The 14,340-nt window shown below is 41.4% G+C and overlaps 1 protein-coding gene across 10 annotated transcripts in view; it reads left to right on the forward strand.

Annotated features, from left to right (window-relative positions):
* LOC121941183 (A-kinase anchor protein 13-like) overlaps nucleotides 1-14,340 on the forward strand; it is a 148,323-nt gene that overhangs the window by 42,700 nt on the left and 91,283 nt on the right. For all 10 annotated transcript variants that reach the window (XM_042483918.1, XM_042483935.1, XM_042483951.1 and 7 more), the window contains exons 6-9: nucleotides 4,745-4,928; nucleotides 7,429-7,612; nucleotides 7,858-9,892; nucleotides 12,581-12,666. In XM_042483918.1, the coding sequence (XP_042339852.1) occupies nucleotides 4,745-4,928; nucleotides 7,429-7,612; nucleotides 7,858-9,892; nucleotides 12,581-12,666 (2,489 nt within the window). The remainder of the gene's footprint in view (nucleotides 1-4,744; nucleotides 4,929-7,428; nucleotides 7,613-7,857; nucleotides 9,893-12,580; nucleotides 12,667-14,340) is intronic.

Genomic DNA, 14,340 nt, shown 5'->3' on the forward strand with positions numbered 1-14,340 from the left:
TTGTAGAAAAATGTTCTTATTTAAACAACCAGAAACCAAATTGCAGAGAGCATGCACTGAATCAGGGCTCATTTGTAATGTGTGTCAGCACACCTACTGTATATGTGCAGCTCATGACATAAAGGCTTCAGCTTTGCATATTTTCCACACAGTACTTAAGAGACCAATCATGTTTTTGATTAACTGAGTAATGCGATTTCACTACAGATATACTGCAACTCTGGTTATAGAAGTACATGCAGTGCCCACAGCTGCTGCATTGTAAATAAAACAATGGAAACACAGTTACTGCAAAATATAATCAAAACACAATACAGAAGGATCAGTAGTGGTGTGGATATCTGATTCAAAACTATAAGTCAAAACCTAGCTTTAGTCAAAGCAGTAGCCTGAGACATATAAGCACATCACAGTATTTGTGAAGCTGTAAGCAGTATATTTTGGCATTTCTGCTGGATTAATGACTGTATGATATGTCTTGTAATGTTTTATTAAGCACGGCCTGACACGCAGTGGAAATAATGGAGGCATACACATCTCTCTGCAACCACAAAAAGAGGGCTGTTACTTGGTAGCTTATATTAACAGACAGACATGAAAACACATCTCCACATGGACTTTCATCTGACACTGGTATTAGTATGATCAAACAGAGCTGCGTATCTCTGTGCCGCAGCCTGGCCAGACAGCAGTTTGGGTTGTGAGAAACAGCTATGTCAGTACAAACAAACATACATTTTTATTAAAATTAAAGTGGCAATTTTCTCCAGCCATTGACTCTGATGACTTTAATCAGTTAAAGGAAGCCAAACGAGCTGATGTGGATGATAAACTCAGCAAGGTAATTGCTCTCTGTGAAGCGGCATAAACAAGACTTTTGGGAGTAGTTAGAGCGCTGCCTGTGCCTCTGGCTATTGTTAAGATAATAGCTTATAGTTTAACTTGGACTTGGATATTAGATCGAACCAGCAGAACCAGCAGGATTTCTGACAAAAAATGAGTATGAAATAAATGTATGGTGGAAATTGAAAGGCCACACACTCCTAAACATGTTTTATTCATTATTTGTAAGGAGCCTGACAAAGAAAAGTCATCGAATCAAATTTCCAGTAATGACCTCCCTGTCGATTAGATAAGATCTGCTTGTTAGTGTTGTGAAAAGTGTATGGCTTTTTAGAGATGGACACACTCGGGCTCACATGTACATACATACACACGTAAAAACACGTAGACTCCTTTGCATTGAAGTCAGTTGTCATGTTGTTGATGTGGAAGGCGGCTTCCTGCTGTGGTGAGTGATGTGTGCTCTAATAGGCTGCGCTTCACAATATGTCACTGCTTCAATACAAGACGTTCAGCTGCGGTGAACTGCGGGGAGGGAAGAGGGGTGCAACTCTGCTCTCCATTTATCAGATCTGTCAGATGATGGATAGCAGGAGACTATAGGTGGAGGTGGCGGTGGTTTATCTCAGTCATCCTTCACGCTGTGGACACGCAGCAGTCACTGATCTCACTATCGCCAGCCATTTATTGTCCTCGGGGACAATCACTTCACCTGGAAGGACTGTGTGTGTCAATGGAAGTGGTGAACAACACTCAGCTAATTTACTGGTGTTGAACAGGTAGCAACATACAGTTAAAAATTATCTGTAGCCTTTGTTTTTAATATTATTTCAGCAAATGACATTCTAATTTGTAGTCTCAACAAATACAAATGGTCAAATCTTCTCAAATTATTTATCCTTAGTGTTTGCGTTCTTGAGTATAGTCAGGTTTTAACTGTGGAGTATAGGACTTAAAGTGTTTCATAAAGTCATTGGTGTTTTTTGGTAGTCTAATAATTGCTTGAATCATTCATCAACAAGTTTAAGAGTCTGCAGCCATGCTAGCAGGGTAACAGTGAGGCTAATTTGCTGCAGCATTTCCCACAGAATTAGGATTTATGTGTACAGTAGTTTTTGTGAGTCACTGAAGGCAGCGTGTTTTTTTTCCTTAGCAGCAGTTTGTGAGTTTGAGCTGTGAGGTGAATAATTATTCAGTCGATCTGATCAGAGTTGATGGATGGACAAGAGGGGAAGCTGCTGCAGAGATGAGTGAAAGGGAACTTTTAGACCCAGCAGGATGAATGGTTAGGTTTCACATTACTGTTCCATGTGTGCCCAGAGTACACTCTGTGCTCTGAGAGTGTTATACAATGAATAACTAAACAGTGCTCCTAATTAACAGTCCTTACAGTACTGCCTTTACTTGTTTAATGTTTTCATTTTAAATTGAACAGCATTAGGTTATGGGCAATTGTAGCAAAACTTCACTGGTGGCTCAGGAAACTTTTTGTTTTCTTTGTTTTCAATTGATTCCAAATCATTCATTAAAAATCAATTGACAAATTAATAGATGATGAAAATGATTGTTGCAGCCCCAACTTTTTTAAAAGTAAAAGCATAGTAAAAAGAAATTTAATTAAAAGAAAAAATATGTATTGCTTAAATGAAGAAACACAAATATAGAACAGTATAAATTTATAACAAAATGTGTACAACATAATTTAATTAAAACTGAAGAGCTATGCAGTTGTTCTAGCAGTGGTAGTTTGTTAAGTTAATTCATGTTTTTGTTTGTTTGTTTTGAAGTAGTAATTTTACTGGAAAAGTCAGAAAAATATTTGACCATTGTTTAGCTAGTGAAGCTAACTAGTAGCCACCTAGCATAGATCTCTGCTAATGAGCAGTGAAGCTGTTTAGGTGACCCATGACACTGCATGTTCTCTACTGCGGCATGTTAGCTGTAACTACATCTCCGAGCTGACCCGCCCAGATGCCGTAGTGCCAAAATGTCATGGATGTTGTGGCAGCCAGTTTTCAGAAACCACCATCAAATCCGGCAGTAAAGCATTTCCTGCTGCTGTTTGGCACCTCACATTCCAGTCCGGCCCAGCTCGGCCAAGTGGAGCATTAAATTTGACCCATTAGCTCAAGATTCATCAGGGCAGGCTGGTGCAGACCGGTCCGCGTTAAATGGAGTGAAACCTCTCATCAGCAGACACAACCAGCATTGTAAATGCCGCCTAATGGTCATTGCGGTGCTGATAACAGACAGTAAAATATGTTTTCTGCCCCTTTGCGGTTTTGAGCTGTGTTTTTTTACTTTTTTTCCGACTGATTTTATCTTACTGTTGAAATCTGCACAAGGCACAGCTGCAAAATCCCATTAGAAATCACAGAGGAGCTGCATTATAGAACTGCTTGTCTGCGTTGAACTGAAACACCATGAATTTTTCTCTGTTTGCTCAAATAAATATCCGGTTTTGTGTATGGACACTGGAGGAGGAAAATCCTCTGGCAGTGACAAATGAAAGCTCAGGAGTAAAACAAAATCTTTCTCCTAAGAGGGAAGAAACAGTCCAGAGAAATCTGGACTCAGCAACAGTACTGTAGATGTTTTATCTTTCTCAATCCTGCACTTTCTGTTGTTATAAATAACCACAGAGCAGCTGCTTTGATAAACCGGAGCATTCTTTTAGCAGTGTACTGACTCTGCATTACAAGACATCCTGGTACTTTTTCAACCACCACATCATTTTCAACATATGTTGAAAATGATGTGGTGGTTGAAAAAGTATCCAGTGTTTTAACTTACCAGTTTTAACTTATTAAGCTTTTCTCTTCCATGACCTATATGTTCCACCTCTTTGTGAAATTACAGTTTATTAAACTTCAGGGCTCACTTTGTCTGCTATTTTAAACAAGCTTTCCCCTTATCTCACCATGGCCTTTTAAATTGACAACACATTTGCCAGTGGTCGAGCAGAAAAAGATATTAATATTAACAAAAAGGATTTGGCATGTCGACCTAGAAATGTTTTAATAACATTTCCCAAAAATGTAGAGGGAGATTTAATTACACAGATTCAATTTTAGATGGTTCTCTGAAATAACCAGCAGTCGTTCATTCTGGCTGTAATGCTAAAGGGAGCCTCTTTGAGTTCTTGTGTCTTTGGCAGAAATATAGAGGTCTTTGTGTGTGTGTGTGTGTGTGTGTGTGTGTGTGTGTGTGTGTGTGTGTGTGTGTGTGTGTGTGTCCGTCCATGAATTCCATTGTTGTCTTTGTGGATGTGTAAAGGCGGAGGGTTCCAGTGTTTGATGGTGTTATTAGGAGTTTGATTGATATACTGGGCCAATAATGGACTTAAATTAAAAATGGGAGTGTGATGCACTTAGTATTGCTCACCTCTGCTGAAATGAAATGCTGTAGTTTTATTTAGTCACATGCATTATTATTGTTGTTGTTGCTTTGAGTTGTATTATAATAAATCAGATGCTGCTTAAGAGACTTACATACTTACAGAAACACAAAATATTGACATTCTGTAATTTTGTGCAAAGAAATGACCAAAATAAATGAATAATGACAAAAATACTGTCATTTGGCATGTTGGCTGTAATCCAGCATTTACAGTACTGACTCACAAAATCAATATGGTGTGTTACTTTTTTGCAGACAGACAGAAAGCTGCAATTGTATCATTTTATAAATATGTAAAGGTCTGTTCTTTACTGGATCACGATGGACCCTGTACTGGTTTAATTAGACAGTGCTGTGGTGTTGCCAAGCTGCAGCAAGTGTTGGTATGCTGGCTACTGCACCACAAATTGGCTGCTTGGACTCCTCTCCTGTCTTCCTCTGTGTCTTTCCCCTCTGTGTGTTTGTTTATTCCTGTATTTCTCATCCTCTGTCTCTTTCTCAGACCTGAATCCTCAGGAGACTCTGCTGCATTTCTCAGCACGTCGAGGTCTTTTTCGGGTTACACACTTCTTGCTGCAGCAGTCTGGAGCAAAAGAAGCCCTGCAATTGGCCAACAGACAAGGCCACACGCCCTCTGCCATCGCAGCCCTGCGAGGACATGAACGCCTCCACGAGCTCCTCACACAGTAAGCACTAATGACAATAGCAATGGCAGGTTTTTTTTGGGGTTTTTTTTGGCATCTAAATTCAGAGTGCTTTACATTAAAATACCCCAGATAGAAGAAAATATAAGAACAGTAGTAACATAAACATGTAAAAGAATACAGTATGAGTAGTAATCATCACCATCAACACAATAGCATATAGAACATGAAATTATCAGCACAGTCAAGTGTGATCAAATACACACACACACACACACACACACACACACACACACACACACAGACACACACACTAATAGACCATAAGCCTGGGAGAATACGAAAGTTTTAAGGCGCTATGCACTTAAAGCTACACTTACTAACTTTTATAAAAAAATAACTTGTCATATTCGCTGAAAATGTCACAGTATCCTGTAAATTCTATAAATAGTCCATGAGACAGATAATCTGTGGAAAAAAATCATGTTTCTCAGCCTTCTTATGCTTCTAATGGCATTTTCATGAATCCACTGTGTCTGAACTGAACAAAAACAACCGATCAGAGCCGAGGAAATCAAGATTTTGTAACTGCATTGCCTTTTTCTTGCCTCAGTTGTTTTCAGGAAAATATTTTGTTAAGCTGTAAAATTAAAAGGTTGTGACCAATGGGCGGTGCTTCGTTTTGCATCAGCTGTTTTCAACATGGCAGCCGAGTCACAAACCTTCTCATTTTACAGTGTAAGAGTCCATTAAAATATATTTCTGTAAACATTTTAGGCAAGAAAGAGGCAATACGGTCACAGAATCTCGATTCATATTTGATCAGTTTGACAGCAGTTGAGTGATTGTAATGATTGATGACTGCGTTAGAGAATCCTCAGTTCTGATTTATTGTTTTTGTTTACATACACTGTATTCTTGCAAATGCCATTAGAAGTACTATGAGGAGGAGGATGAACATGTTTTTTTTTTTACAGATTATCCATCTCATGTACTAATGTGTGGATGTATTGACAGTTTGGGCAAATATAACAAAAAGTTATTTTTACAAAAGTTACCAAAAGCAGAGTCAAAGGCCGTTTCCAGTAATGCTAAAGTTTTTCCACAGATGGGCTTTTCAGTTTCAGTGTAACTCAAGAACAATGAAAGAGAAAAGAAGAGAAAAGTCTATAACAGACAGCACTGTGATCTGAGCTCTGAGTTTCAGTGAATATTGCCCCCCTCTCTGTACAAACACTCTCGTGTTAATACTGTATATCAGAGGGCAGACGGCGTGGTTCTAAGGCCCTAGGGCAACCTTGTTTGTCTGTTGTCTTCATGGAACAATAAAGGTATCCAAAAAGCATCACCACAAAGCCCACTGCAGCCTAGCCTAGCACATTCAGCTGCAGCCAGATAGTTGAGGGCAAATTGAAAAGTTGTGGGCTGCCAGTATTGTTCCAAGAGAATCCAGAGAGATGGGAAACTATTCCGCAGCAGAAAAGCCTTGATTACCACTGCTGTGTTTACTGACCTGTTGTAGAACCACAACATCTCACAATGTGTACTTAAATCCACACACGCTCAAGTGTTGGCTCTACGGAGCTTAACAGCAGGAGGATGTATGTGTTTTGTTTGCGGTTGTCAGGTGTTATCCCTAATGATGCTTTTTTCTGAGTGATGAGTGAGGTCAGATTCTTTTCATCCCTTTCGAGTGAAACATTAAACTGCGGGGGGAAAAAAGCAGCTTCTTGCTAAATGGACTGAGACACGGCTTAAAGTGGAAATGGACCCTTTTTTATGTCTTTTAGGCACTCTACTTATCTGCTGCAGAATAGTTTTCACTTAACTCAAAATGAAGATGCCACAAGCTGAAAGACAACTACCACTTAGTGAGCTCACTCATTTCCAAGCGCACTGAAGCTGCTTTACAACTTACAGCTCTCCCTTTATGTGCTGGTAATTACATTTCCCTCATGAAAAGTGAAGTCACTAGCAGCCTGGCTGGTGACCTCAGCCAGCGGGCCTCGCAGCAAAAGCAAGTCCACCCAGGATTACGCAAACAGATCTGCCTGACTGGGAGGTGTCTCCTCTTGTATAGCACTTATCTGTATGAACAAAAACACTGCACATACTTTTACCTTCAACACTCGGAGCTCATGCAGGAGGGGGAGTGAAATTTTCTGGGAAAGCTTATCGAGTAGGAGTGGTCTCTAAAAGGGGTTAGGCAGGGTGTATTTTACTACAGGGAAGGAAAGTAACATTTTGGGTTGATTTGCCACAGCGTCTGGAACTTTTTAACATGTACCAACTACTTTCTTTACTCAACAGCTTCTCTATTGGTTGTTTGATTACCTGCTGAAGCGCTCAAATAGATAAAAAACAAGCACAGCATTTAGACTTTTCCACTCTGGAGAACAAAAAAAGCAGTGCACGTGGATTATTTTGGGGAGTGTGGACCGGCTGACATCACTGTTAAAACCTCTTGAAAGCAGTTTTGTGCTGTGTTAGCCAATCACGCTGCAGGACATTCGTGATGATCTAAGTGTTTATTTCACGGCAGGGCTGAGACGGACAAAGGGACTGAGACTCTCCAGCTGGTGTCTACGGACGCCCAGATAGTTTGCCACTTCCCCAGGCTGAACACACACACCCTGACGCTGAGCAACCGCGCCGGCCACGACCCTCCGACCCTTCAGAGGAGTGTGGAGCAGCTGCAGCACTTGATCTGCCATCTCCATGCCAAGGTGAGTCACGCCACCCTGCCCTTTTAGCATGCTATCTCTATCTAGGAGCCCTGCTGCTGCTAAACATTGTTGGATTGTTTGTCTTTTCAGTGCCCTCAATTTTTTTAACCTTCAAGCTCCGTTTGTATAACCGGTGGAACACCTTATGCAATCACAGAGTTGGTGATTGATAAGAGAGCAGCCCTGTTTGTTACTCTGAGGGGAAAAAGCTAACGTTTATCCTCCTCCTCTTCTATATTCTGCAGGGAGTTTCTGCACTAGAGTTGCAGTTTGATTCTCTGCACACAGCTGCTGAATGTTGTGATGGTGTAGAAGCAGAGATATCCTGTGTGGAGCGACTACAGCTGCCTGCTACAGCGTCAGAGTGCCTGGATACAGCAACAGGAGGGAGCTTGGTTGAAAACGGCTCAGTGGAAAGCCACAGTGGTTTTGAATGTGGACATGGTGATACTGGAAATGCAGAGAGAGACTGGAGTTTGTCTGTGAGTACTCCAGCATCAGAAATACACCCCCAGGAGCATGGCCTTGGACCCCCAGCAGACGGGGTGTGTCTCAGTTCAAACACTGGGAGAGATTACTGCCAAACAGAGCAGGAGGGAGGGAAGCAGCCTGTTGTTCCCACCCAGAGTTTGAGTGAAGGAGCACAGAGTGGGGCAGAAGGAGAGAGCCTCACTGTGGGAATCCTACCACCAGCAGACTGTGATAAACAGACAGAGGAAACTGATAGTGGAGAGGCTGTGATCTGGGAAGGACAGGAGGCCACAGAGGGAAAGGACAGATCAGAGCAGGAAGCAGAGGATAGCACAGCTACAAGGAGGGACGAGGAGGAGACAGAGTCCACGGATCTTGCAACGCCCAGTGGAGACAGAAAAGCTTCAGACATGGGCCAGAACCCGTCGTCAGAGGGCTCAGAGGTTTCTGACCCCTCTGATTCTGAAATGAAGGAGTGCTGTCAGGAAGAAGGAACTGAGGAGAGCCAGGAGCACTGTAACAAACCTTCTTTAGATGAGAAGACAGAGGACGAAGGGTTACCAGACTCTGTATCAACCTCAGGGGACTTACCAAACCCATCACTGATAGATGGCGGTGATGTAATCAAGGAGCCTGAATCTGCTGTTCCACGTCTCTCGATAGAAGGCCTCCACGAGGGGGAACCTCCGCCAGACATAAACAGCCTGGAACAAAACCAGGAAACAGCTGGTAGGGATTACGTTACAGAGCAGCAGAGGGGCTTGGCTCCAGAAACTGGGGATTGTACTGGAACAGCTACTAGTAAAGAGGTAGATGGTGAAGACACAGCTGGTGTCGAAAGTTTGCCTGCAGACGAACTGGATGATACAGCTGATTGTGGGACTTCTGGTAACTCCATGGAAGACTTACAAACAGACTCATCACATAAAATGATGCCAGATGATGAGTCAGGGATGACCCACGGCCTCTCCAGCGATGACGATGGCAGTTTCCAATCAGTCGGAAGCTCCACAACAGAAATATTCCATCCCACTCAGGACAACGTTGTTACCGAGGATCAGGACTTGCTTCAAGCCAAGATAGCAGAGCTGTCATCAATGGGAGAGGAGGAACCAAATGATTCAAAAACTCTTGAGAGCAATGAACATGCACTAACTGTGGACGCAGGGCTCCCCTCTGAGTCGGGCACTGACAGTGCACCAACAGACTGCAGCCAAACTGGCACTGAGCCTGAATCACAACTGTCAACCAGCCTTGAGACAATGAAGGCTTTGAATCCTGAGGGGACAGGAGAGAAACTGGCTGCAGAACTTTCCAAAGTGGATTTGTCAGAGAGCGGGGACGCTCCAATGATGGAGGTCGGTGAAGGTGAAACTGAAGAAGCCGATGACTCTGAAGTGAATGCAGGGAATGAGCATCCGGAATCAGAGGTCGCCAGCAGGGTTTTATTGGAACAGAGTCCATCTGCTGCAGAAGAAAGTGGCCCGGTTGAAGGAGAGCATCAGTCAGCAGAGACTGATGATAAATCTGCTGCTGAAAACAGTGAAGATGTGCAACCCAAACAGGATAATTTAGAGATGACAGCAGATGAGACGTCAACTCATTACGGATTAATGCTCTCAGAGGAACAGATTGATGCATCTTCATCACAAGGTGTTTCAGATAGTGTGGACGTCAATGCCTTGGAAGTACCGCCACCTTCTCCAAGTAGTGAAACTTCCATTGGACCTAACACTGAGGATGAGACGAATCCAGAGACTCTTGATGCAGTGGATGGATCATCACAAAGCCACGACAATGCAACTCAAGGTGGGTAAACAATGATTTATTTCAACTCACGTTCAGGTTTATTCCAGTTCCACACACTCACATACATCACAGGGCAATATGTTTGTCAAAGTCTTATTCTTAAACAAATATGCTAAATCAGATTCAGTGCTCCCGTGGTGATTAATGGCAATAGCTCCGCAAAGCTAAATGCAGAGTAGCTCACCATAATAGGGCTTACAGAGTTTTTTTTTTCATGACATCCTGTTGTGATATATTGCTCTTGTGAAGACGTGATTTGCTTAGCTCTTTGCTATTTTGGTGCTAATTATCTTTCTAATTAGGATTTAGCTTTTAGTGATTATTCAGGATTTTATTTTTTCATAAAAAGTAGTTTAATGGGACATTCACACAATAATATTCCCACAGCAGGTCATGCAGGGACACCAGGATACATTGTGACATGTTGCACAGCAGGAAATAATGAGCCGGTTTATATCTTTGATACCTTAGGCTGTGTAGTATGACACACTTCCCTCTATATGTTCTCTGTTAGTCTTCGTCTCCTGCACACAGGCACACTCTGGCTTCAGCACACCGTATGTCAGCAAACACAGTCACATTACCAGCGCATGTGACCGAGGCTCAGACGCACAGCTAGAAGGCTGGCTTCTCTAAAACAAACATAAACAAGCCAGCTGATCTGAGTGTGGAGCAGGAAGTCAGACCAGCTGAGTCTCTCTGTCTCTTCTTCCTCTGTCTGCAATTTTCACTCATCAGGAAAAAATTGTTCTGGACCCAAGTCCAATAAAGAGAGGTCAAGGGCAAGGTTGGTGCTGTGCGTCACACAGAGACTGGGGTGTCATTATGAATGAGGGGATATATTTACAGGCGGACAGTGGCCTAGCATCAGGTAACATATGAAACAATGACAGACAAGCTCCCTGTTGTTTCATGGTTTGGAAATAAAGATGTTGTGAATATTCAATCTGGATTCCAGTGGATGCTTAAAGGGACAGCTCACACAGAAATCATATGAGCATTTTTCCCCTTACCTTTAGTGCTATTGATCAATTTAGATTGTTTTGGTGTGTTGCTGATTGTTGAAGATTGTGGCTGTAGAGATGCCTGCCTTCTTTTGGATACAATTGAGAGTAGATGGCACTCTACTTGTGGTGCTTAAAAAAACAAAACAATACACTTGAAAAACTCACCGGGAATGTCTCTTTCCAGAAATCATGACAAGGTTACTCAGGATAATCCAGAGAGCTTGTTGTGAGCGGTTCCATGTAGGAACTATTTTCTTTCTACAACGGCCAACCAAATCAATGCACGGAGGGAAGTGTGCACCTGTTCATGGATGAGCGGCTTGTGCATGTGACAGCCAAGTGGCAAACTCCAGTGCTGATAAAATGAAGTCAACATGAAAGTGCAGTTCCTCAAATGGCGAGCTGAGGCTGGCTCCAAAAGCCAGTCATTCCCCGTAGATCCCCATGTTAAAATGCCCAAACTCTACAGCAGAAATACACGTTTACAACCTGGTTCGAAAAACAGTTTTAGCTATTCTATTTTCTTCATAACAGCTATACAAGGGGTGATATATATCTCACCTGTTCACATTTTTTATGGCTTAAGGATATGCATGTTTAAGTGCAGGACTCTTTGACTGACTTGCTGTCTTCCAAAAGTGTCCACAGCTTCCCATTCAGATCCAGCCCTAGCAGCGTCAGCGTCTCATCCAAATATGCTCTCTTCTGGCTCCGTTTAACCAAGATTGCTTTGGCCAAAATGCCAAACATAAGGCTTCAAAAAAGGAGTCAACAAACCAATTTGTGACATCACATGTTCTATGTCCACTATTTTAACAGCCTTTGGTGACAGTGTGAGATGTAAACATTAATGGTATCGTCCTTAGCTGAACCGTGACCCTATGTAGCTCTTTGGTGCTAGGTCAGCTAGCAGTAGATGCACACTTCCTTCTGTGTGATGATACAGTTGCTGGGTGTAGTTCAGTAAAAAGAAAATAGTTCCTTCATTAAACTTCTCACAACAAGTTCTGTGGGCTATCTTGAGTAAGTCCTGGAAAGAGACATTGCTGTTGTTGAGTTTTCAGATGCGTTTTTCTGGAGTTTAAGCACTAAGAGTGCAATCTAGTTCCATTATACTGAAGAGAAGGCAGACATCGCTACGGCCAATATCTCTAACACTCTGCAACTCACACCAAAACAATTTAAATTGATAAATAGCCCTATGGGTAATAGGAAAATGTGTACTCCAGATATTTGGGATGAACCTTCCCTTTAAAAAGACATTCCTTCTCCTGCTTTTTAATGGAGAGCCATTTCTTAAAATTTCCACTCCTTCTAGCATTGGTCAAGTCCTGTTCACTTACTCAAGCCCTCCAAGATAAATTCCTTTAATCCATCACAGATAATTATACAGTACTATCAGTGGACTATTTGGTTTCTGGTTTTACAATCAAAAAAGTGACTAATCCATTTATGTTCAAATGGGTATTGTCCCTTTGGGAAATATTCTGCCTTAATAGTAGAGAGAAACTATAGTTTCCCAGTGCTACATCATTATTTTTACACAGTCAGACTCCTCAGTGTTTCTGCAGTGAGGATTGACAAGTTTCACTTCCTTTCACTCTAAACTCTTGTTATTGATTCCTACATTTGGAGGATTTGCCATTGGACTGATTGCTTTGTGTTGTGTGCATTTCTCCAGAGGTGGAAGTCATCATGTCTGAAGACACTATAATTGGTGCAGGGGAGGATGAAAATGGCCCCTCAGAGGAAACAGACTTCTCCGTGGTAAGTCTCTGCTGTCTGATATCAAGCTCTGCTTTTGTTTTAGGTTTCATTAATGTGTGTCTAAGATGAGTCATTGTTTGCCAAACTCTTTGAAACACCCTAAGTAACCTTTGGCACGAACATGTTGTCAACATACAGGCAACCAAGTTTCGTTACTGCATGACGCTGGGTAAAACATGATGGGACACTAAAGTTGAATAGACCTTTTTCACAGCAGATGTTTTTACTTGTCAAACACAGGGGAAAATAATAATAATCTACTTGCCACAGGTGTGGACTCTAGTCACATGACAAGATCCGATTTGACAAAAATCAAAAAGACTTTTGAAGACAGTTGAACTTGGACTTTATCACCAATGACTTGTGACTTCCCTTGGACTTGATCCCTTTGACTAAAAAATACTTGATCCCTTCTCCCAAGCCCAAAGATTAGAAATTATACTTTTTCTAACATGTGCACTAGAATCCATTCATTTCCCAAATTTTCTTGAATCACCTAACATTAACACTATTCATTCCCAGTAGATCAACACTTTATGATATACATTGTTTGAGCCAACAGTATCCAGTTAAGTTGCAGGACAGAACCATCAGGTGTTTAAGTTACATTAATAAGCGCCAGTTGGAAAAAAAAGGATTAAAAAAACAGTCCAAATTGTTATTTGCAAAACATGTGGGTCTGAATTCAAAAGGGAGATGCAACACCTTCCAACTTTGTTTGACATTTGACAGTGCACAAAGTACAATATTTTTGGCTAACATTAACATAACAAGCTAATGCTAAACTGAGGTGAGTTGACAGTTGACAAACAGTTGATTTTTTAATACATTTTTTGAGAAAATGGCATTACATTTGGTGAAGAGCACATTATGACTTGTTTAGGATTTGAAACCCAAAGTTTTCGGACTTGAGACTTGACCTGGGACTCACCTGCCTTGACTTGGAACTTGAGTGCAAAGACTAATGGGTTAGATGTGACTTTCAAAACTATGACTTGATCCCTCCTCTGTTAAGTGTGACATTGCAATGTTATTAGTTCCACTTGTCATATACCCGTCTCATACTCTGATGCTAGCAAGACTATCAAATCTAGCAAGATTTATTTCAACCAAAAACTGTCCTGTTGGAAATTAGTTCTGTCTGTGCTGAATTATGGAGGTGTGATTGATTCCACTTGCTAACAGTTGGAGAATTTTGCATCACAGTGACATGGGCAGTTTGTAATGTGCATGCATTTGTAGACTTAAGACAAAGTTACTCTTGCACTTTTCATCTGCTGCATTTGATGAGAAATAAGAATGAAAAGAAAAAAAAACCATTATGTTAAATGTAAGCACAAGTCAGTGTTGCAGAAGAATTGCATTTTTTTCAGTTGCTTAAACAGTAACAACATGTTATATTTTATTAAAAATCAAACTCCCTTTTAAATATGTGGTAGACATAGCCAGGAACTGCAAAATATCTCCAAAAGTACTCCAGCATTTTTGGGGGGGGAGAAAGAAAGGCAGAGGTTGCCTAAGAGCAGCTTGATGTGCCAACTAAAGATTTGCAGAGAGTTGAGGAATAAAGCTGTCTGGAACATTTTTCCCTCCTGAGTAAAAATCTCAGACTTGCAGTCTGTTTTTTTTGTATTTTTGGTTAGTGCAGTCATTCAACAATAAATATATAACCCA

This window comes from Plectropomus leopardus, chromosome 1 (genome assembly GCF_008729295.1).
Source record: "Plectropomus leopardus isolate mb chromosome 1, YSFRI_Pleo_2.0, whole genome shotgun sequence".
Lineage (NCBI taxonomy): Eukaryota > Metazoa > Chordata > Actinopteri > Perciformes > Serranidae > Plectropomus > Plectropomus leopardus.